A 26,534-nucleotide genomic window follows, 5' to 3' on the forward strand; every position below is an offset into this window, starting at 1 on the left:
TTAATTGTTGATTTAAATATATTCTTTATTTATTATTTACACTTATTATACACTTCTTACACACTCACAATTTCCACTAACTATATTTACATTTATACCAGAGCAAACTAATTCTTTACATCTGTCAGCAGAGTTGAGCATTGTATTTCTTCATGAAAATTGCTCAAATCTACAGCTACACACAAAAGTTTTGATGTGTGCATTGAAACTGTGCAGATTGTTCTTCCACGTGGTTAAACGTTTATGACAACCAGATAATGGAATGCTGTTCCATGCTACAGTGTTTAAACATTTCACCTGCTTGGCATGGGTAAGGTTTGGTATGTGGAGCAAACCAGGATGAGCCAAAAGAAAACAATCTAATCTCTAAATATACATGTACAAATTTACACCACGACCTCGCAAAATTCAACTGCTGCCAAACCAACTGGAATTGGGTTATGAACAAGCAGTTGTAGTTAGTCAAGGGCTAGTCACCTTCCAGGAGAATCCATTCGACCAGAGCAAGCACAATCCTGGCTCACAAGCACAATCCTGGCTCACAAGCACAGTCCTGGTTTATAAGAACAATTTGGCTTATAAGCACAATCCTGGCCTAAAAGCACAGTCCTGGTTTATAAGAACAATTTTGGCTCGCAAGCACAATCCTGGGCCTAAAAGCACAGTCCTGGTTATAAACATAAACCTGGCCTACATGTATAAATACAATCCAGACGTGTAAGCACAATCCTAGTCTACTAGTACATGGAAGCACAATCCTTTCCTGTAAGCTTAGTCCTACAGCCTGTAGAAGTGAAGGGTGAAGTCACAGTGCACAATGATAAAATATAGGCTCTTCAGAACGTGACTTTTGTGTGCACCTTCTTTAAAAGCCCTGGAGATTCTCCATGCATTTGGTTCTTCATATTTATTGTACAGTGGCTCAATCTTCTGCTGTTTCTTCTGTTTGCTCAGCTTAGTCGGGTCAGAAAACTTGAAGAACTTGGGAGCAAACTCCACCAGCCATTTGGGTCAATGGCAGTGACCTCTCTCATGTACACTTTGGTGGTCAACACTAACTCATGGTAGATCACCCTGTGGGGAGAACAGAAACACGTAGAGGTTGGGACAGGTTTCAAGAAAAACTAATAAGCCAGCAACATAATCTTTGTTCATAGTTTCAGAGGGAAACAATACTGATAAGGCCCATGACCCAGATTGGCTCAGATGTTGTCTTATTGATGAGAAGGTGACTTGTTGGTGTAACCCATTACTCAGTGGTTACAATCCATGGAATTATGGAGTTATCCTCCCTTAGACAACATCCAGAATGGCGCTATACCAATCTTGGCCATGGGCCATAGCTGAGTAATGTTTCCCATTGTATATACTGCAGTATGAGAATTTATTTATTTATTTGATTGTTGTACTCAGAATACTTCACTTCTACGATGGCGGCCAGTCATGGGCAGAGGCTGGGGGAATGTATGTAGGAGAATGCTTTACATGTAACCATATACAAACTAAATTATGTAGATCTCAATTATAGTGAGAGAGGTGGGACGAAAACATAACAGTCTGGTTGTCCGTTGAAGAGTGCACTAGATGGACCTGGCTGTCCACCAGCATTCTGTAACTTTAACCTAACTTAACTGTGACCAACAACCCTTACAAACCAAAACTCACCAGTCTGGTTGTCTGTTGAAGAGGGCACTAGAAGGGTGGATGTAGATGACCTGGCTGTCAACCAGGGTTCTGTAACCTTCTTGAGGATCTTTCTTCGCTGCATTTCTGAAGAACCCTGACAAAATGGCTTTCTGGACCTTGACTGTGTTCTTCCCACAACTGACCACATCCAGCTTGTGCCTGTAAGCATACACCAAAAGCAAGGGAGTTTTAACTTCAGACACAGGTAGATGGCCAATTCTTTCTGAGACAGAATGTTAAAATACAAAGAGACTGAAATATTCCCATATGCATTGCTTTGTTACTCCTCCCACTGCAGGTTTGAACCACTGCAATTTTCGGATAAACTTCCTTACTCAGCAAAGTGGGAGCGTCGTCAGTGCTATTGACCAGTACCACTTGATACATGTACACTGGTGTTTAATCCATATTCAAGAATTTTTCAGATACATGACACAGGTCAGCTTTTATGAGTGGAGGAAATCCAAGAGTCAAGAGTAACCCTCGGACTTGCTGCTCAACTGGCACATGCAGAATTCAACTGTCACCTCAGTGGACAGCAGCTGATTACATGCAATCACAAGCGATTAAATTGATCATATGTCAAACTGGCCACTCCTTCTATTCATACTGCGCCAAAATACCGCTGGCAATACACAAGGATTTAATTACCTGTCCATTATACCCAACATCTGTTTTCTCACATCCTGAGCTCGTTTTAATGTCCGTATTTGAACAAAATTCTCATAGCACCATGGACTTGAGAACTTGTTGTTTTTCCACGAGTTGTAAACGGCCAGCAATGTTAGATGATCTCCTTCAGATTGGTGGAATTTGGCCTTTTTCTGATCAGCCAAAGCTTGTTTGTCCTGCAAGAAAAAACACAAAATTTTATCAATTATTATAATATTGACAGATCTTTTAACAAAGATTAAAGAATAATTTAGTCACATTCAAAGGAGTAATAATAATTCAGGGATCAAGACGCCAACGTTCATACATAAGGTTATGCTAACAAAATGTTCACACCTCCAAAATTGTGGCAGGTAATGGTTACAAAAAAAAAAGTAGAATCTTCCAAAAGGGCAAAATTTAGACAATGACATGATTAACATGCAGATCCTAACATTACATCGCTCGCATTCACATTAGCCTTACCTTCGGCCTATAGAAAACATTCTGCACAGACAACATGGAGACGATGGTGAGGGCCTCATCACTGCAGGACAGGTGCACCGACATGATCAGCAGCTTAGACAACATCGGCTCCAGTGGGAACTCCGCCATCTGGGTACCAGTAAGACAAACATGGGTAAAGACAGTCGGGACAAGGTGAGACAAAGCCCTGATAAATGATAACTGGTAAGGTCTTTTTTATTGGGGTTTCATGCCATACTCAACAAGTTTTCATTTCTACCACAGCGGTCAGTTTTTTGAGTGCAGGAAAGAGAAGTGCCAAGAGAAAACCACCGACCTTAGGCAAGTTAAGGTTAGGGTGACACACATCCGTACATGTTATGTACAGATAGCCACACTACATGAGGTGGAGGACAAGTGGTCTTTAATGAATGTATCAATAACACCTAATTGTCCAAAAGGTCTCGCAAACACTGGCACCACGGGAATCCCTGTCCAAGGCCAGTTCTCAACCTGCGCCCGGTTTGTCCTAGACTTAAAGGGCAACAACTCAGCCATGATTAACCCTGCTCTCTATACACATCTAACGCCACAGCCAAACCTGTGAGATCTGGATTCATGCAGGATGGTTTAAGTAACAGTTACGTACAACTTATTCCAGAATTTTTTTTTGTATACAAGTCACCAATTTTCACGAGCATTTTTAACTGGCGAACTTTTCCAATTATTTGTACCAGATTATTATGGTGTAAGTAGAAACATCAAGCTTTCAGGGGATGATCTGCATCTACATATGCTTCAATGGCCGATATCTGGCCCCATTCCCATTGGTCTATTTTAAAATTCGCAGTCACAAATGTCGCAACTGGAAACTGATTTCCCAAAATATGTACTTTTCAGGTATGTACACCTCTTACTGTTTGAACGATAAGGGCAAGGTTCAAGAATATTATGAGGGTTGTGCATTTCTGATCAATGTCCAGACGCCTTTAATAGGCCCAGGCTACCTACCCTTCTGCCAAGCCGGGTTAGCAGCCCCTCGTCGTCCAGGGCGCTGAGCGCGTGAAGCTGTTCCATGGCTGAGATGAGAGTCTGCATGGGAGGGGCATCCATGAAGTCAAAAGACAGCAAGTCGTTAATGCCCATAGCTTTGAGGGAGAGGACAGTGCTGGCCAGGTTTGTACGCTGAACCTCGGGAACAGCCGTGGGTAACATCTCATCTCTGTACGCACGCTCTGTGTACAGGCGGTAACACTTCCCTGGTCCTGTGCGGCCTGCACGGCCAGCTCGCTGCTTAGCCTGGGCCTGAAAGTAACATACCTTTGCTTACATTTTATTCATTTATTTTTTTTTCACCATTGTGCACTACTATAATCAAGAATTTATCACTTTATACAGTATGCCAGCCGTAAGTGAGAAGGTCTGTCAACAACCTGCGGATGGTCTCGGGGTTTCCCCCGGGCTCTGCCTGGTTTCCTCCCACCATAATGCTGGCCGCTGTCGTGTAAGTGAAATATTCTTGAGTACGGCTTAAACACCAATCAAATTATACAGTATGTTTTGTGGGTAGGGGAAACCGTAATGCATGTACTGAACCACCAACCTTTGGCAATTTACTGATGAACTTTCCACTGAGTGACATCCAAAAAAATGCATATACATATCCTGCTTGCCTGTGAGACAGGCGTGACACTGAGCTGATCCATGCCTGTTTTACTTATTTATTTGATTGGTGTTTTATGCCGTACTCAAGAATATTTCACTTATACAGCGGCGGCCAGCATTATGGTGGGTGGAAACCGGGCACAGCTCGGGGGGAAACCCACGACCATCTGCAGGTTGCTGGCAGACCTTCCCACGTATGGCCGGAGAGGAAGGCAGCATGAGCTGGACTTGAACTCACAGCGGCCGCATTGGAGAGAGACTCCTGGGTTAATACGTTGCGCTATCACGCTAACCAACTGAGCCACGGAGGCCCCCCCCATGCCTGTTTTAGAGTTGTACACATTTTGCTTACCTGTGAGATAGGTGTGACAATGAGCTGATCCATGCCTGTTTTAGAGTTGTACACATTCTGCTTGACAAATCCTGGATCTACCACGTAGTAAATACCGTCAATTGTCAGTGACGTCTCGGCGATGTTAGTGGCAATAACAACCTGCAAACAATCAATCAACATGGTCATGTTCTCTGTACTTACACATTGTGTTAAAACCAGACAGTTCAGACCCATTACAAGTATACCTCATGTTGACCATGAGACTTGAACGGTCATAATTTTTAAATTTCAGTTTCATGCTGAAGTCCAGTTAAATTAAACTTCATTTTGTACATTAAATATTAAATTAAAAATACTAAGCCACTGAGGACTCGCTGTAAAATAAAGTGTCAATTATCTACAACCTTTGCCGAAAATGAGCAAAGGTCAAAATTAAATTCCAAGAACCAAATTTCAATAGTCTTAGACATGAAGAAAGGTAAGAATATAAAAAAGACACTATATCTTTTCAATATAATACAGGCATATGAAAATAAAACAGGCAAATTTAAAATAAAATGTATTTAATCACAGGATTCCAAGCAATGCTGTCATATAATTGAAATGAAGTGTCTAGAACATTGGCTGAACAATTTAGTTACTGTACTTCACAATTTTTCATCATATGACTGCCGAACATGAGGAAGGTCTACACAGTCTAACAGGATATGTTTCATTCTGTATTGGGCATCACACATTAAACCCTCAGGAGAACCCCTATTTTCTTACCTTCCTGGATCCAGGGGGTGCTGGTTCAAAGATACGGGTCTGCATCTCACTGGGGAGAGCAGAGTAGACAGGCAGAATGATGAGCTCAGGGATCTCAGGCCCTAAAGCCTTCATCCTCTCGTACAGAATCTCACAGGCTGTGTCAATCTCCTCCTGACCTGTCAGGAACAGCAGGATGTCCCCTGTAACATAAACAGGGATTGGCTGAAATGTACTGCCATCTGCATGATAAAGAACAATGTGAGTGTGATGTCCCCTGTAACACAAACAGGGATTGGGTGAAATGTACTGCCATTTGCATGATAAAAACAATGTGAAAGTGATGTTCCCTGTAACACAAACAAGCAATGGGTGTACCCTGTAACACAAACAAGGATTGGATGTCCCCTGTAACACAAACAAGGATTGGGTGAAATCTACAGCCTTCTGCACAATAACAACAATTAGAAGACAAAATGTATTCTCCCATATTACACTGTCAGTGTGATGTTCCCTGTAACACAAACAAAGACTGGATGTCCCCTGTAACACAAATAAAGACTGGCTGAAATCTACAGCCTTTGGCACGATAAGGAACAATTTGAAGACAAATGTATTCTCCCATATTACACTGTGAGTATGATGTCCCCTGTAACACAAACAAGGGAGGTCGATATCCCTTAGAGGGTGACACAAGTTTATTGATAATGATGAAGGACAGAAATTCAGCTTACCTGGTGGTTCTGTCAGGTGAATTTGCATCACAGTGATTAAGGAGGCATCCAGGTAATCTGTCTCTGCTTCCTTGGTGTAGAGGACTTCCACAGGATAGGTTCGGCCAGGTATGGTGAAGATAGGCTGTCAAGTATCAAAGGTGGATAGATTAGAGTCTGGGGGATGTCACAACCAGAAGATACGCTGTCAAATATCAAAGGTGGATAGATTAGAGTCTGGTGGATGTCACAACCAGAAGATAGGCTGACAAATATCAAAGGTGGACAGATTAGAGTCTGGTGGATGTCACAACCAGAAGATAGGCTGACAAATACAAAGGTGGACAGATTGAGTCTGGTGGATGTCACAACCAGAAGATAGGCTGACAAATATCAAAAGGTGGATAGATTAGAGTCTGGTGGATGTCACAACCAGAAGATAGGCTGACAAATATCAAAGGTGGATAGATTAGAGTCAGGTGGATGTCACAACCAGAAGATAGGCTGACAAATATCAAAGGTGGATAGATTAGAGTCTGGTGGATGTCACAACCAGAAGATAGGCTGACAAATATCAAAGGTGGATAGATTAGAGTCTGGTGGATGTCACAACCAGAAGATAGGCTGTCAAATATCAAAGGTGGATAGATTAGAGTCTGGTGGATGTCACAACCAGAAGATAGGCTGACAAATATCAAAGGTGGACAGATTAGTCTCGTGGACGGCACATTGACGGTGGACACCTCATTACTGCATCTAAACTCACATGGATGTTTGTAAGCCTGGGACTCATACACACCTCATTACTGCATCCCAATACCACATGGATGTTTGTAAGCCTGGGACCCATACACACCTCATTACTGCATCCCAAAGCCACATGGATGTTTGTAAGCCTGGGACCATACACACCTCATTACTGCATCCCAAAACCACATGGATGTTTGTAAGCCTGGGACCCATACACACCTCATTACTGCATCCCAAAACCACATGGATGTTTGTAAGCCTGGGACCCATACACACCTCATTACTGCATCCCAATACCACATGATGTTTGTAAGCCTGGGACCCATACACACCTCATTACTGCATCCCAAAACCACATGGATGTTTTGTAAGCCTGGGACCCATACACACTTCATTACTGCATCCCAATACCACATGGATGTTTGTAAGCCTGGGACCCATACACACCTCATTACTGCATCCCAAAACCACATGGATGTTTGTAAGCCTGGACCCATACACACCTCATTACTGCATCCCAAAACCACATGGATGTTTGTAAGCCTGGGACCCATACACACCTCATTACTGCATCCCAAAACCACATGGATGTTTGTAAGCCTGGGACCCGTACACACCTCATAACTTCAGACCGACTACATGAATGTATCAGAGTCTCCCGGTGGATGACCTGGGAAATGTGTTACATCACATTAATTAAGTCACACAGAATAATCTGAATGTATATGTACGTTTTAAACCTATTCTGTTCTTTTAGACAGACTGTATAGCTCTGAGCTGATCGTCTTTTGCGTCAAGCTTGCCAGGAGGGCCAGGATCCTATTTTGCTGAATTCGAAAATCCTTTTAATAGTCGGCCACCTAATGGCATCTGATACACATAGGTACTTACAGCTTCAAAGAAATACTGTGAAAACTTGACAGCATCCAGAGTGGCAGAGGTGACAATCAACTTCATGTCTGGCCTCTTCTTCACACACTGAATACAAAAAGCAAATTAGATAATTAGACTTAAAGTCAAAACAAAATAAAACATTTAAATTTCACCTAGTATGTATTATATATATAGTAATGATATCTCCTCAATTTTCAGTCTTCTAGAAAACACTGAATTCAGTTGGGCCAAGCAAGGACTGGATTTGAACATGCAACCTCACTTGTCTACAAGTAGTGATCTGAACTGTAAGGGCTTAAACTGCTGAGCCAGCCAGAGCTATATAAAGGGTCCCATATATAAAGCTGTGACATCATGTTGACAAAGATGAAGCAGTCTAATATACTAGGCCAGCGAGGGCCCTATATATATATATAACTCTGTCACATCATGATGACAAAGTCAGGCAGTCTAATCTACTAGGACAACAAGGACCCTATATATATATATATATATATATATATATATATAAACCTGTGACATCATGATGACAAAGTGAGGCACTCTAATCTACTAGGACAACAAGGACCCTATATATATATAAATCTGTGACGTCATGATGACAAAGTGAGGCACTCTAATCTACTAGGCCAGCGAGGGCCCTATATGTATAAATCTGTGACGTCATGTTGACAAAGTGAGGCAGTCTAATCTACTAGGACAACAAGGACCCTATATATATATAAATCTGTGACGTCATGATGACAAAGTGAGGCAGTCTAATCTACTACGCCAGCGAGGGCCCTATATGTATAAATCTGTGACGTCATGTTGACAAAGTGAGGCAGTCTAATCTACTAGGACAAGAAGGACCCTATATATATAAATCTGTGATGTCATGTTGACAAAGTGAGGCAGTCTAATCTACTAGGCCAGCAAGGACCCTATATACATAAATCTGCGATGTCATGTTGACAAAGTGAGGCAGTCTAATCTACTAGGCCAGCAAGGGCCCTATATGTATAAATCTGTCACGTCATGTTGACAAAGTGAGGCAGTCTAATCTACTAGGACAACAAGGACCCTATATATATAAATCTGTGATGTCATGATGACAAAGTGAAGCAGTCTAATCTACTAGGACAAGAAGGACCCTATATATAAATCTGTGATGTCATGTTGACAAAGTGAGGCAGTCTAATCTACTAGGACAACAAGGACCCTATATATATAAATCTGTGACGTCATGTTGACAAAGTGAGGCAGTCTAATCTACTAGGACAACAAGGACCCTATATATATAAATCTGTGATGTCATGATGACAAAGTGAGGCAGTCTAATCTACTAGGACAAGAAGGACCCTATATATATAAATCTGTGACGTCATGTTGACAAAGTGAGGCAGTCTAATCTACTAGGACAAGAAGGACCCTATATATATAAATCTGTGATGTCATGTTGACAAAGTGAGGCAGTCTAATCTACTAGGCCAGCAAGGACCCTATATACATAAATCTGCGATGTCATGTTGACAAAGTGAGGCAGTCTAATCTACTAGGACAACAAGGACCCTATATATATAAATCTGTGACGTCATGATGACAAAGTGAGGCAGTCTCAACTACCATACAAAGTTAAGACATATTCACAAACTGAAGAACCTGTTATTGTTTGGTTACCGTTTTCAGGAGCCCGAACAATACATCTGTGCTGATGGTTCTCTCGTGGGCCTCGTCCAGCATGATGACTGAGTACTGGAGAAGATCCGGGTCAATCAGACACTCCCTCAGCAACATACCATCTGTCATGTACTTTATCTTAGTCTCTGGGCTGGTGCAGTCTTCAAAACGAATCGTGTAGCCAACCTGCGGGCAGTGAAAGACAGCGGTTAGTCCACAGAAATCGATAAATCAAAGCATACTGTGAAACAGGCTTTGACGCTTTATTGAGTCACATGAGTTAATTACGTATGAGAAAAGTGAAAGACAGTGGTTAGTCCAAAGAAATCGATAAAGCATACTGTGAAACAGGCTTTGATGCTTTATTGAGTCACATGAGTTAATTATGTATGAGAAAAGTCAGTGAATACAAAGAGAACATCGATGAAAACGTGATCAAATTCATAATTTTTATCTTCCATTAAAACTGAGCCTATTAAGATCCACAAGCATTAACCTCACATTCTTCTTTAATGTTTCAGCTATTTCAGCTGTTTGTTGATCTTTTTGCTGGACTGTGACAGTTCTGTTCATCTTAAAACATGAAAGGTGTCGTGAATTTTGATTGGCTGATAGGGTATGATGATGTTCTACTGCCAGTTTCAGAACCAATCAAATATTTTATGATATATACAGTATGTAAAACTATGTACAGTAACGAATCTATGATATGAGTTCAACTGTTTTCTCACCAGTACTGTTTTTTCCAAACTGGCCCACAACTACATGTGCTTTGTTTCAAGGTACATGTATCTTAAATAATTAAAAATTGGCCCCCAACAGACACAAAATACTACTTTTGTTGCATGTTTTCAGGAGGATGTCACATTTCTTTCCCAACAGTCCTCAAAACACCATGTATATTTACATGTACATGGACTATTTTTCTTCCTTCCAGAAAACAGTTCCTAATAGGGGAGTTCAAAGTTTGAAATCTTTTACTTCTAAAGGTAAAAATACCTACTGTTTCATGTGACCTGCAAAAATGTGAGGCAACTATTTCTGATCACATTTGACTTACTGTAACGTGGTTTGTGAATATTCCCCAAAAAATGATTTAGAGTAGATAAATGATTTAGAGTAGATAAATGATTTAGAGTAGATCAATGATTTAGAGTAGATAAATGACTTAGAGTAGATAAATGACTTAGAGTAGATAAATGACTTAGAGTAGATAAATGATTTAGAGTAGATAAATGATTTAGAGTAGATAAATGATTTAGAGTAGATAAATGATTTAGAGTAGATAAATAATTTAGAGTAGATAAATGATTTAGAGTAGATAAATGATTTAGAGTAGATAAATGATTTAGAGTAGATAAATGATTTAGAGTAGATAAATGATTTAGAGTAGATAAATGACTTAGAGTAGATAAATGATTTAGAGTAGATAACTGATTTAGAGTAGATAAATGATTTAGAGTAGATAAATGATTTAGAGTAGATAAATGACTTAGAGTAGATAAATGATTTAGAGTAGATAAATGATTTAGAGTAGATAAACGATGGAAAAAAGTGAGAAGCTGAATACATGTGAATTACGATGTTCAAAAACAATGTCATTTGTATGTCTTGAACACAGCAAGACATTTGATTGGTAAATTTATGTCCACAAAAGTCGCCTAACATTCTTGACAAATGACAAAATCACATGCTGCAGTAGTCTAAGAACTGTTTTCTTACCTCTGAGTACAAAAGAGTTCAAACTCAAAACTCCCCATATTGTAGAATAAATCAAACACCAGCATGCGTACATAACACAATATTTATTGCTAATATTACCCTACCTCTTGACCAAGACGACACCCAAACTCCTCGGCAACTCTCTTAGCCACAGACATAGCTGCCACCCTCCTGGGCTGAGTACAGCCGATTTTCCCACGGATGGTGTAGCCCGCCTCTGCCAAGTACTGCGTCATCTGAGTTGTCTTCCCTGAACCCGTCTCCCCGATCACTATCAGGATCTGGTTGTCGTTTACTGCCTGGGGGGACAAATTAAACATTTACTTTCACACTGTCTTCTATGCTATTGGATGCCAACGCTTGGGGTATCACATAAGCAGAAGCTGCTTTGTACTTTGTACAGATGGGCTACTACAGTGAAATCCAGCCCAAGACATACCCCTCACCTTGAACACAGACAGGGCAGATGTTGGTAACACAGACAGCAAAAAAGTTACATTTCTCTCTAAGTTTTTCCAGGAAAGATTCGCATATACTATTTATTAAATGGCTTTTTTATTCTTCACGAACATGATACAGCACAATGATTCAATGGTGATAATTTTCATGCCATTACACTAGAAGATGTATAGGTAAGTAAGTTTGCTGCTTTCATCTAACTGTTACCTTGATCAGTTCCTCCTGAAGTTTGAAGATGGGCAGACCTTGTCGCTGCTCCAGGATGGACTTATTCACTTTCTTCCCGTAGGATGCCTTCGCTCCTCCGCTGATGTGTTTCTTCCACTCAGGGATGTCTTTGGGCATCATGCCTATCCCTCGCATGTTGGCTGCTAGCTTACGACCATCAGCTGTCAACACAGAAATGACATCATTAAAAACATGTTAATATGTTTTTACAGTTTTTTACAGGGTTTTTGATGGAGTTATGTTTTCATATCTTTTTCTCAAAGTTTATTTCTTTAAAATCCCTAATTCTTTTATTAGCAGAACACAAAAAAAAAAAAAAATCCTAACAACCTACCCCCAACAAAGAATTTTTAAAGGAGAGGAAAACTTAAAAACATGACACTGTAGGCTGAAAAGACCACACATTTTTCTATCTGGTGGTGAATGCTGCATAATTTTGCGATTTTTCCTCGCCATACACGTAAAGCCTGAAAATGGCAAAACTGGTATAAATCGCAGAGTCCTTCGCGTCCTCCGTCTTTAACACCCTGTAATTTATGCTGGGGGTGTGTTGCCTCTCAACCAATGAGTGTCATTAAAACTGCCGGCTTGTTTGTGTAAACTCAGAACCTACGTCCAACATTCCAGTTTCCCGATCATCAAGCGGAAAACGAACTGTACTGTTCACTACCTTAGAACAGTTGCACCGGAAATGTACGAACTGCACTTCGGCGATTTCCGACGGTAATTCTCCCCCTAACACAGACAACTTCAAGACTAGCTCTTAGGCAAAATGGAGTTGCCCACAGGGGATTTGGGCGCTGACTTTATTTATAATTTATCAACTTGAGGTACACATTAGAATTTTTTTTATGGCATGCACCTGCAAGGAAATGCATACTCTTTTCAATGGTATTTGACTGATATTTAAATTTTCTTCTCCTTTAAGGAAAGGCCTCAGACTTCAAGTATATGTACACAAAAGTCAGGTGAATTTTTCTGATGAAAGTTGCTCAAATGGAAATACAGTTTTTTAGAGAATACAGTATCTGGGAAATTTCAGATTTCATTAAAACCAATGAAATCTTATAATTATCAACCGATTGGCCACTGAAATCCTGCCAGGAAAAAACCTTCAAATGTTTTATTCCTTTATTACTTTAGGCAAATGGATGCACACTAAAGCGAGTATTGTCATTATTTTTTGAGAGTACAATTTTAACAGGCACAACCAAATCACAACATAAAGACTTCAAGCTTCAACCCTCTTCACACATCTTTCTGCTGGTTTCCTCTACTGCTGTACGTGGGAAGGTCTGCCAGCAACCTGCGCCTGATCGTGAGATTGCTCTGGGCTCTGCCTAGTTTTCACCCACTATAATGCTGGCATATAAATAAAATATTCTCAAGTACGGCGTAAAACATCGTTCACATACATAAATAAATCTTCACACATCTACATACCAGATATCATTTATATTCTAAACTTGATTTTGTTTTTTGGTCAACTTTGTGAGTTATAACAGTTGTATGTATCTAAACACCAGAAATGCTCTCAGCGCCCAGTGAGAGCACAGCACAAGCGCACGTGATGGTATTCAATGAGAATGGCTATTAAGCAGTGTAACACATGTACACAAGGTTCTGATCCTGCACAGTTCAAACTACTATCTCCTCCCACCACACCGAACAATGCCCACCATCTGGCATGGGGTCGATCCAGTGGTTGTTGAGGCCCGCGGGGATGGAATCCATCTCAGCCTCCCTCTGCTGCTGGCGCAGTTCCCGCCTCTCCTTCTGTAGAGCACTCTGCATCATGGCTGATTGGGACAGGGACCCATCCGGATTCTGAAACCATCACCAAACAACTTACTCAACTAGTCTGCTCTCACACAACCAACAAAATCTATTTACTGATTCGACTGTTTGTTTATAGCCATAGTCTGCTCTCTCACAACCAACAAAATCTATTTACTGATTCGACTGTTTGTTTATAGCCATAGTCTGCTCTCACACAACCAACAAAATCTATTTACTGATTCGACTGTTTGTTTATAGCCAAAGTCTGCTCTCTCACAACCAACAAAATCTATTTACTGATTCGACTGTTTGTTTATAGGCATATTCAATCATTTTTCACTTATATTTATTTATTCATAGATTTACTTGTTGTTTGATGCCATACTCAAGAATTATCGACGTCATATCATGGCAATCAGTTTTATCAGTTTCCAACAGAATATGCATCTGACCTTGACAATCTTGACTGGGCTAAGGTCAACTCCCTGCCGGCCGTGACCTCTGAGGAAAGGAGCCTCTTCTTCTACCATCTCAATCTCAACGTCATCATCTGCAAACACAGCACATGTAGTCAAGGTGAAATAAGGTGGTTTACTTTCATTTCTTTTTAGTGTCATACTCAGTATTTTTTTTACGGTTTCAATGGTAGTCAGGTTTAAGGCTGGAGGAAAGAAGAGCCCCTTGCGGGTAAACCACCAACCTTTGGAGAAATATCCAGTCACTGATGCACAGACCTTTATGTCACATTGGTCGAATGAATGACTGAATGATTATGGCTTAACGCCACATTGGCAATATCTCAGCCATATCATGGCTATCATATTGGTTGAAATCAGGTGATCATTAATAAATGCAGGCCTGCAGAAAAACGCCGACTGTAGGGGAGTTTTGAGATCAAATGATTTTGTCACTAAAGGTAAGAACAGTCCTACTGCATCATGTCTCTTATCAAAAATATCTGACAACTTTTGTTGACTTTAATTCACCAATCACGAATCTCTCATTATGTTCCAGAGGCACAATGACATATCTTTCCTTCACAAACTTTCAACTCTTCAGTTTTCTCCAGTGTTCGTCTGCTCTAAAGAACTTCTTGCCACAGATGCCCATGTTACGGTAATATTTCAGACAGGTCACATGATACAGCAGGTCTTTTTTTATCTTTCGTGATAAAAGAGTTCACCTTGAAACTCCTCTATAACCAATGACTGCTTGATGTTGGCAGATCATAACACTTTAGAAAGGAGGTAACAGACGAGCAGGAATTCTTCTACTTAACACTATTAAATGAAACACTTTTGTAACTTCAGACAAAACCAGACATCATACTGAGCACAAATTTTCTTTTCAGGGAAAATACCTTAAATAAAATAGTCAAGTTTTGAATGAGGTTTTCATTGTCATTGTCCAGTATGTTCTAAATATGATTAAGTCAAAACCTCTACTCATACAATGTAAGCTCATGGCGCAGTAATGACCATTCCAACCACAAAATACTGCACAAATTCTGGATTAAAGCATGAGTCGTACTGAGAGAAAACAGGAGCTGTGTTCGGAGAATGTCCACTAGTGTAACATGCTCAAAACAATATTTTGGTAATAAATAGGTTACTTCCCTTTTCAAGGATTTACCTCCCTTTATAGTGGGTACCAGTTCAATTATTCAATGCTGTTAGCATTTGGGAGTACCACTGTAATGGAATTTAAGGAAGCACAGTGATGGACTAACTCGCCTGTGAAGTGTATCAGGAGGTTAACTACTTCTGAATTAGTGCTATTTGTTTTTGTAAATTTGGACAAGGACAATGCAAAGGGCAATATTTTTTATTCATATTTGATTTTTTTATAGCTATTTATGCATTAATATTGAAATGAAGGAAAGATATCAGTCATCAAGGGTGGTATATTCTTGAAAAGGGAAGTAACTTATGTATTGCAAAAAAATATGGAACACAATGTTAATGACTAGCAGGTTCCAAACATGATTCAGTCAAAACCCCTACTAATGCAATGGAATTTAAGGAAGCACAGTGATGGACTAACTCGCCTGTGAAGTGTATCAGGAGGTTAACTACTTCTGAATTAGTGCTATTTGTTTTTGTAAAATTTGGACAAGGACAATGCAAAGGGCAATATTTTTTATTCATATTTGATTTTTTTATAGCTATTTATGCATTAATATTGAAATGAAGGAAAGATATCAGTCATCAAGGGTGGTATATTCTTGAAAAGGGAAGTAACTTATGTATTGCAAAAAAATATGGAACACAATGTTAATGACTAGCAGGTTCCAAACATGATTCAGTCAAAACCCCTACTAATGCAATGCGAAATGATGGCGCAATAATCCTGAAAATCCTGCAAAACTTTTGGACATAAGGCAGAAACGTAATGAGAGAAAATATGAGCTGTAATGGGTCAATGTCGACATCTAATCATGCTCATAAGAAAAGACAGCTGATGTTGCTTTACCCGAGTCGTCCTCTTTGGGCAGCAGACCTGTGTCCTCGTCAAAGTCCGGCAGCTCTGACTTGTCTATACAGCCCGCAGAGATCATTTGCTTGATCTCCCACTTCTCTGGGGACGACACTCGCTGAACCTTTCGCCTGTCAGATATTTCCTCAGACTCTGGTAAGCTCACCAGTGGCATGGTGCTGGGCCGGTCTGGATTTCTCGCCTGGATCTCGTCAGTTACCTCCCCTCCCATGGCATCCCGGGAGCGACTGGGGTTCAAATCTTCTCCAGTCTCCTGGTTTACATCCTGCGGCACACAAAATGAGTATCACATATGAACTAAGTCTTCACTGACAAAAAATTAGTGTTACATACACACCACGCAGATTCGCCACAGAGGCTTTAGGTAAATGTACTTTCTCTGACTACAGGGTTGGAATATATCAAAATGAAGAACTGTGATGGCTATTTACTTCGTTTTAAGCAATGTTTCAAATATTATTAGAGAGATTTCACTTCCATGCTTTACAGAAAGACAGGTGAACACATCCTGAAATAATTTTAAGCGCCTGTTACAAGCTTTAATAATTATAAAAGTGAAAAATAATTTCACCCATAATGGTGTTTTATGTCTTACTCAAAATTATTTTACACAACAGCGGCCAATATTATTGTGAAAAGACCAGAAATTTGCGACCATCCACAGGTTGCTGACAGACCTTCTTATGCACGACTTCAGAGGAAGCCAGCATGAACTGGGCTTTAACTCACAACTGCATTGGTGAGAGGCTCTTCACTCCACTGAGTCAATGTGCTGTGCTAGCACACTAATTACTTGGGCAAAGAGACCCCCATAGTGAACAAAAACATGCACGAACTGGATATAAGTGGCATTGGTGTGTACCACTTTCATAAAAGGTATGTTGCCACATAATCTGTATTTTCTAAATGTGCTTCTGATTAGCAGGGCTGCCCATTTCACATGAACATTTCAGAGGAAACACAAGGTCCTAATTACCTTCATTGAGAGACTGGTTTTGTTTCCAGTGAATGATAATACTTTGACCTTGACCTTCTGACCTCTCTGTATGACGTCTCCAACATTGGTGACACGACCTTCCCGCCGTAACTGCATGAAAGAAAGACAGAATCAATACACTCATTTTTATTTCATCTGCGACGGCCATGAAAAATAACTTGTTAGCTCATAACTCTTCAGCCAAACAAGACAAAAATGTATCCCACATGATGTCTAAAAAGCGTACATTTTCATTTTTGTAATCTAGCATACATTTTACGGCTCAAAGTAAGCAAAATTTCGAGACAATCTAAAGCGCAACAATTTTATAAATTTTTACCCCATCAGACCTCAGTTATTTCTATAACAGATATGATTCTTTCTCATGGCAAATTCTGAAGTTGCCCTAGCTGAAAGGGCTATAAAGTACCTGTGATATATGGACCAGGCCTTCCATCTTTTTACGGAGTCCCTCAATACGAACAAAACATCCAAACTGCATGATAGTAGTCACCTTCCCGTCATAGATCTGAAAGAGAATGGAGAAAGAAAGTGATAAATGTTCACAAAATCCTGATGTCTGCAACCTTGATATGTTTGCAAAGTTTAGTTTATTTATTTATTTACTGGAATGGTGTTTTATGCCGTTCTCAAAGCGGCCAGCATTGTGGTAAGGAGGCTGGGAAATACCCACGACCATCCACACGTTGCTGGAAGACCTTTCCCTGTACCAACTTAAAGGAAGCCAGCATGACCTTGACCTGAACTCACCGAGACACCATTAGTGAGAGGCTCCCAGGCCATTGCGGCACATGGACAGGCTAACCACCTTGGCCACGGAGACCCCTGCCAAGTTTAAGGCATATGAAAAATGTGGACAAACATCCTCGAAAATTCAAGAAAATGCAAAATGTTATTTTTCAAATTATTTATTTCTTCATTTTATACTTGATTGCTCTTTTATACCTTACTCAAAAATGTTTCACTTATAGGCAGGCAGCCAGCATGGTATGGTAAGCGAAGAACACTCCAAGCTCAGTGGAAACTCATGGCCAACTGCATGTTGCCGGCAGCAAATCTCAAATATAACTGGAGAGGAAGCCAGTAATCACATTTATGAGAGGCTCCTGTGTCACGCTAACCATTAGGCCAGCAATGCCTCACTTTTCAAATTAAAATGCTGTACCACTCTCTGAATAAAGACAAATAGCGACCATTATCACTCCCACTGTTACACCAAAACAGCAGTTCACATTTGCACACGGCCCTTTTCTTGCATCAAAGTTCTCTTACATGCCCGACAACAGGATCGTTAGTCAGCTTCTCCTTTCCTCTTGCTCGATCACGGCTGCGGTCTCTGTGCTGGCGACCTTCTCGTTCATAACTTTTGCTTCGTGACCTGCCCCTGCGCCTGTCCCTGCTTCTCTCCCCTGATCTTGACCTATTTCTTCTATCTCTCGACCTTGACCTGTTTCTTTTATCTCTTGACCTGGACCTATTTCTTCTGTCTCTTGACCTTGACCTATTTCTTCTTTCCCTCGACCTTGACCTACTTCTGTGTCTATCTTTTGATCGGCTTCGCGAACGCCATCTTTCCAGTGATCTACTTCTGGACCTATGCTTCCGTCTGAAACATAAACAAGATCAAATTCGCAACAGCTCTGACATGCCATCAAAAAGTTGTCATCAGCTTGCAATTAAGCCTTGTTAAATGACAGAATGTGAGAAATTCGACGTAACGACTGACAGTGGAATCAACTGATAGAGCTGCTTATAGAATTTGCTACCAAGTGAGCTGAAAGCAAGAAACACAATTATCACTGAGATCTTCAAATGTTAAAGTGAAAATAGGGATTCTTTAAAAGGACACCAAATTCCCTAACATCGCAGTGTCTGGAACAAGCAGTTCTGTTTTCCCTGATACTCCAGATTTTCCCTGATCTGAGCGAACTATGCAGGTAATTTGTAATACATGTACACCAACATGTACCTTGTTACACTGATGTAGGAAGCAATGAGGATGTATTGAAACTGCAAAGTCACTTCAAACAAGAAAACTAGTTATAATGAGCAAGATATACAGACAATTATTGATAGATATGAGAGTAACATTAGGGTAAACTGGACCAGAAACCATTGATAAAATCCTACCGACCATATTTTACCAAAAGTGACAGTACTTACTTTTTCCTCTCTCTGTCTCTACTGTGTGATCGACTTCTGGCTTTATTCGGCTTCTCAGTGTCCGCACTGAAAACAGTATCTGGGATTGAACATATTTCACATATCCAGGTGAGAACCACATGCATGCACAGATGAAGACAACACCTTGCAGAATTATTTCTGCAAAAGCGTTACAGCAAGCTTAATACTCCTGCCATATGTACGACAAGCTCCAATTTAATGTATTGCTTTTATTTGTGAGGGTGTATATGGTGAATAAAAAATCAAATCAAAACTGGCAGAGAGACTGACATTCATGTAACACCACACCAATATAATACATCAACATAATACTGACCTGTAAATAACATCCCACACGTAAGAACCTGTACATACCTTGTTTCTGTTTTGCCCATCAAAGCCTCCAGTTCACCCATCATATCGACAGCAACCTTCTCATCCTCACCTTCAGTCTCCTCTTTCTTCACCTCAATATCTGCAGCTAACATTTTCTGTGAAACGAAACAGCACAGCAATTGATGTAAACAATGTATTACAAGGCATTCAGAGAATCTCACAAGCTCGCCTGCTATAGCAGTCAACTAGGCTATGGAATCAGAATAAAGATAATAGTTGTAAAGTGTTGTTGTAGTAAAAGTGTCATTGTGGGGAGTTTGCGCACAAAACTGAGGCAGTGATCTTTGATATGCAAATTATGAACTGCATGCAGCAATCCGTGAACAATTTCAATGCTGTGAATGGCTGAGCAAATGCTGGTCTATGGTAGTAAAAAAAACACTTCATTATTTTTTGCAAAAATAAATTTGTGGTAAAGCGCCTTTAACTTATGTCTTACAGGCATTGTACTTAATGAAACAGAAGTGCCATATACTTTACTGGTGTCAATCTACACCACTGGTGTAAATAACCATTCTATGGATGAGTACATGTGGTAATGCTGTGACTATTTATGGATCATTTTTAGAACAAAACACCCGGCCTCCATGGCTCAGTTGGTTAGCGTGCTAGCGCAGCGTAATGACACCTCTCCAAAAGCGGCTGTTCAAGTCAGCTCAAGTCCAGCTCATGCTGGTTTACTCTCCATCGTGGCATAAGTGAAATATTCTTGAGTACGGTGTAAAACACCAATCAAACAAATGAAAAAAAAAAGCTTAACTTTCAATCCATGTATAATGGCCCAATATACAAGAGCTAAAAAAAAACAGCTTAACCTGCCATCTGAGAATGTGCATTCAAACACCAGACACATTGTACCATAGCACACTGGTGGGAGGAAACTGGGCAGAGCACAGGAGAAACCCATGACCATCCGCTGGCAGACTGACATTTTTTACATGAATGATTTGTTCATGATCCTATATGGACTCAGTACTGAGCAGAAGTCTCCAGCACAAGGTTGGCAGTAACCATGGGAGCCGTCCAAGGACTTCCAATAACTGCTTTCTCAAATTACACAAACACTGTATTTCACTAATACAACTACGTTACTCATCTTGCTTCATGCTGAGAGTTCTGTTCATCTTAGAAAGGTACTTTGAACATTGTGTGGAACGCAGTCTTACCACCAAAAGAAATACATGGCTTTATTTGCCTACAAAAATGTCTTTTTTTCAAGCCAATAGACCTGTTCTGAATTACTTCCCTTGTTCGACCACAGCAACTACTACTTAACGCGAGATCAGTTTTTGAGGCGTGAAACTACGACAAATGGAATGTCACCTATTACACCATTCAATATGTAGGCAACGTCACAACAGTGACAATATTTTCCAGGCTGCAGAATGTGACAAAACACTGATATCACTCTTTGAGAGCCGTAGACACCTTGAGAGATCGTAAATTAAGTCGATGTGTTCAGCTTAAAAGTTTGCGGAAGCTGTCTGTCGTATTTAATTAGGGCCAGAGTTTTGAAATTACCTCTGAAATGATTAAAAACAAACATAACATTTATCCTGGACTTTCTAAATAAGCTTACAAAATTAAGTTCTGGGTGAGGTCATCAACCATGTACCACTAACATACAAAATGGTTCAAGAATTCATTGACATGTAAATTTAATAGCCACTGAACATAACTCCTGTACAGGTCAATGCTTAGAAATGAACATAAATGAACACCTTATTTAATATGTAGTAGACAGTGAAAGCCATCTGCCTGGTTATTAACCAGTACACTGAACACAAACAGAATTTCCTCCTACCCTAATACTTGGGTCATCAGGCAATGCCAGTGCAGGAAACAGCTTCTTCTTTAATTCTTTGTCATCCTTCACATCTTCCTTTTCAAAGGAGTCCATCTGTTTCTTTTTCTTCTTTTTACGTTTTGGTTTCATCTTCTGTATCAACCGCAGTAAATTTGCCACAAGAGAATCCTGCAGAAAAACATACAGCATGGTTCTATGCTAGGTTCTCTTGAAATCCACAAGGTTTGTTACATGGCGTTTAGATAACATCTTTAAAGGTGGAGAAATATAAAATTACATGACAGAGTGCAAAAATTTTCTTGTAAAAGAAAAAACCACTTGAAAATAATTTTTGTCTGGTGGTTATGTGAAACCAGTTCTTGGTACATGTATATTGTCTACATGTAATCATGTTACAGAGGAGAATGTAATAATGTTACAGATGAGATGTAATAACATTACAAATGAGAATGCAACATGTTTAATAAATATATTTGCACCAGAATTTGGTCTTTTCAGCTCACAAATGCATTCAACCTGAATTTTGATCATATCTACATTTTTAATATATTCACAAATATTATCATAATTCAGATTAAATACATGTTTTTGGATATAACAATAAATTTACTTTGAAATAAGGTTATTGCACATACATCACATTCTTATTTAGACCATTATTATGAAAAGTCCACATGTACCAAGAGGTGGTCCCAAATACCCACCATACAAGAATATTTTCAAATACCCTTAGTCTGGAAAAAAAATAAAATATTCAAGACCATACCTGCAAATAAGTTATCACACACTTTGTCTGATATTGGTGTGATTTTTATGTTTCCTTCTCCTTTAATTGCCTAAATAACTCATCTCCCTGAACAGTAATCACACACTTTGTCTGATATTGGTGTGATTTTTATGTTTCCTTCTCCTTTAATTGCCTAAATAACCCATCTCCCTGAACAGTAATCACACACTTTGTCTGATATTGGTGTGATTTTTATGTTTCCTTCTCCTTTAATTGCCTAAATAACTCATCTCCCTGAACAGTAATCACACACTTTGTCTGATATTGGTGTGATTTTTATGTTTCCTTCTCCTTTAATTGCCTAAATAACCCATCTCCCTGAACAGTAATCACACACTTTGTCTGATATTGGTGTGATTTTTATGTTTCCTTCTCCTTTAATTGCCTAAATAACTCATCTCCCTGAACAGTAATCACACACTTTGTCTGATATTGGTGTGATTTTTATGTTTCCTTCTCCTTTAATTGCCTAAATAACCCATCTCCCTGAACAGTAATCACACACTTTATCTGATTTTGGTTTGATTTTTATGTTTTCTTCTCCTATAATTGCCTAAATAACTCATCTCCCTGAACTGTCATATCAGTAAGAACAATTCATACAAGTAACAAATTCTACAAAAAAGATTATCTACACACCCTATTCACTAAGCGTGTATATTTCTTATGTAAGCGAGGTTCAATCAATAAGTGAAATAAAGCTTTTCTCACAGCATACTTATACACCAAACGATATTAAGTTGAGAGATAAAATTTTGGAAGGCAGTGTATTCATTTTTACAATATGTAGTGTTTGCAACTATCCTCACACCAAATTACCTTTACAATTAATCTACTACACTTAAAATTAACCCACAATTTTCTACTACATGTCAAGATTATTTACCATTAAAATTCACCTAGGTCATTAGCTGTTTTAACTTCTGCACGTACGTGTATCAGAGTGGCATTACAGTGTCAGAGTGGAAAATGTGGTAGAGCAGCACATGTGAGAAGCCTGTCACTATGCTGGCTTCCTCTCCTGTTTTAAGTGGGAAAGTCTGTCAGCAACCTGCGGATGGTTCTGCCCAGTCTCCTACCACCAAAAAGCTGGCTGTCATCATATTAATGAAATATTCTTGAATATGGCGTAAGTCACCAACCAAATAAATAAATACACTCTTACTGCACAATGTTACATGTACCATTTAGATGCTGCCATAACATTTTCAAATCCATCTCTTATAAGTTAAAGCATCTCACTTACTGCAAACTCAGCCCCGTTTTCTACCAAGGCCTTTTTGAACTTCTCAAATGTGTCATTCTTGTCCGTCAGTGCAATAATGAACTCCGCTGCAAAACAGAATCAAATGTACAAATATAAAACATTCAAAATTCGTTGAAACTTCCTGACTCTGGTTGTATGAATAGCAGTATTCATAGAACATCTGCAGTGTCCACTATTTCCATCTTTATATTTCATAAAAAAAGAGGTCCATTATCTTAACACAGTTTTCTTACTGAACAAAAAAACAATAAATTAACCTAATCAATCAAACATTCTATTAAAGAGTGATTACAGCCCAATATTAATCTACCTACAAATCACCAAATAGCCATGTACAACACCCATCATCTATAGTAAATTACTTGTGATGTCAGAGATCCTGGCTTTACACCAGTCTACTCAACTCTTTGAGTGATGTGAGACTAACATTTCAAAGTGCTTTAAAATTTATGTGCTAGCTTTGACTAATCAATGCTGAATGAGAAACAATCATTTGAAACAATCTTTAAAATACCTTTACTTACAATGTGGTAGATCTACACATCCTTATATTTACTTTCCCTGGAGTATACAACACGTTGATTTCATTTTAACATGAGGCGACGAATTTCAAGAAAATCAGGCTACTATGAAATAAAGGTGAGATCACTGAAACTGTAGCATATAGCAAGGGACACAAGATAAGTACATGTAACTTTGTACCTGAGGTGCGTGGTGGCAGAATTGTGGCACCACTCCAAGGAAAGTAAATACTATAAGGATGCATAGCTCTACCAGAGTGTAAGCAAAGCTAGAGATACACAGAACTATACTGCAGCTTTTTTATTCCTCATAAATCAGTGAATATTCTTGAATATGGCCTAAAACGCCAATCAAATAAAATAAATCGATAAATCAAAAATTAGTGAGAGTCAAGCGAGCTCTTTCTTACAACTATACTTCATAACAGATTCTCTCAGATGTTACCAGACGTACATGTAAGATGAGCTTGATGTGTAAAATGTCAGTGTCGTGACAGTTGTAAGTAGGGCACAAAAGGAGGACATCACGGTATTACCACTCGTATATGCAACAGATTGAGATAAACACTGCACGAACGCGAAGCCATTAGCGACATGTATTTCACCTGACATGCCTGACTTTTACACATGACAAAAATTTCCCATGTAATTTCGTTCTGCTGACTTGCTCATCAGAAAGCCCTGTTACAGTACAGAAATTTAACTACGGACGTTTTCTCGGCTGTGATTCAGACCTGACCCAATATTAAAAGTTGGACATACTTACATACTGCCTAGCTTCTATGTAAGCTACATCCACGAGGTCAATTTCACTAAAATAAAAGCTTAACTTACATTTGGTGTGCACGGATTCCCTAAAACACTCGAAATATAAATATGTCATCATCCAGTAGACTGTCACTAACTATTTTTGTATGTGCTTTGGTGCTTTGGACCAGGCAGATATTTAAACAACTGTTGCGAAACCTGTGGGAAACATTTTCTTTATTCACCTTCCTATTTTATTCCTGGGGAAGGTCTGAAAGTTACAATTTAATTACCATACTTACACGAATGTTAATAACATACCTAGATCCTTGTCGTTCAGTCCCAGATGGTTATCTAATTCTGTGCATACTTTAGACACAAGTGAGAGGTACTCTAGCTTCTGTAACTCATCCAACTTCTCCATTATGCCGGCTGTCTCGCCTAGTTTTCCGACAAAACCGATGTTGTTGTTGTTGTCAACAGGTTAGCCAAGCGAGAGCGAGGTTCGTCTTCTTCAAGCTGGTAAGTCCTACATTCAGTGGTTTACGGATACAAGTTAACTATGCTTAGGTTTGCTAGAAAGACCTACGTGCAAATCACAAAGTTTAGTTTCAAAGCTGGCATACATACATGTTATCTTCTTATTTTTGTTTTCCTTCACGTTTTCTTAACGTAAATGTAGCTTTTCTCACCTTGTACAAAGAAGAACTTTTAAGGGGAGATAAGCATCATTGTGCATGACATTTTATACATACATACTTCCTTCAGCTCGATGTAAAATATTGTATCTATCGTAATACAGTTGTAAACATATTACCTATGTATGAAGATTTTTTTTTCGATAGTGGAAATTTATATCAACATTCCAACTTTTGCCTCTTAGTTAACCATGTATCAGCTTATAAGTTTAAGATAAGTACGGCGTTAAACCCTAAGCACTCACTCAATCACTCACTTTTTACAAAATCTTGTCAAACATGATGTAAGGGGGGTTACAGTTTTTTCGACCTTGTAATCATGATTTTCACGAACTAGAAAAGAGTTGCAAGATTTTATAAAATTATATGGACTAGGCGTTACAAAACATTGGACATAAGTAACTGAAAGAAGTAATATATTGTCCACATTGACATTGCGATGGAATTGTATATTTATTGAAGATATTGTCTATTCAGCGTTAACAATAATATTATGGAGTTCAATATTGTTTGTCAAAAGTTTGGCCTCCCTCTTGATTACGATAACTATAAACAATAGAAAAGTATTGGAGATGGCTTTATCAGTTGAGAAGAAAGCCTTGCAGAACTTGGAAATATAACCATATTCATCAATATTTTATCCTTCAAAGATTCCAATATCAGTCAATTGTACATTTAGGACGAATGCTCCGACTGTTCACAACAGGTCCTTCGATCGCACTGGCACTAACTGGTCGAAATTTAATACAAGTGAACAAAACTCAGTTACAAATTGAAATCCAAAGACGCCATTATCAGTCTCCGTAGCTCATATTGGTTTAATATCCATTCGGGGCCTACGTGGCTCAGTTGGTTAGCGCGCTAGCGCAGCGTAATCACCCAGGCGCCTCTCACCAATGCAAG

At 39.3% G+C, this 26,534-nt stretch overlaps 1 protein-coding gene across 1 annotated transcript; it reads right to left on the minus strand.

The window, feature by feature from the left end:
- Positions 1 to 25,615, minus strand: LOC135477400 (ATP-dependent RNA helicase DHX8-like). The gene is given in 25 exon segments (XM_064757472.1): positions 1 to 866; positions 868 to 1,007; positions 1,010 to 1,074; positions 1,666 to 1,845; positions 2,338 to 2,534; positions 2,824 to 2,952; positions 3,814 to 4,107; positions 4,820 to 4,960; positions 5,570 to 5,751; positions 6,283 to 6,406; positions 7,903 to 7,989; positions 9,565 to 9,750; positions 11,391 to 11,585; positions 11,953 to 12,134; positions 13,653 to 13,800; positions 14,205 to 14,302; positions 16,225 to 16,513; positions 17,225 to 17,335; positions 17,655 to 17,753; positions 18,518 to 18,851; positions 19,409 to 19,474; positions 19,784 to 19,899; positions 21,609 to 21,779; positions 23,645 to 23,730; positions 25,255 to 25,615. Coding segments are annotated over 25 exon segments (3,753 nt in total). The 5' UTR covers positions 25,358 to 25,615; the 3' UTR covers positions 1 to 836.
- Between the last annotated feature and the right edge of the window lie 919 nt (positions 25,616 to 26,534).

Source organism: Liolophura sinensis, chromosome 11 (genome assembly GCF_032854445.1).
Source record: "Liolophura sinensis isolate JHLJ2023 chromosome 11, CUHK_Ljap_v2, whole genome shotgun sequence".
Classification (NCBI taxonomy): domain Eukaryota; kingdom Metazoa; phylum Mollusca; class Polyplacophora; order Chitonida; family Chitonidae; genus Liolophura; species Liolophura sinensis.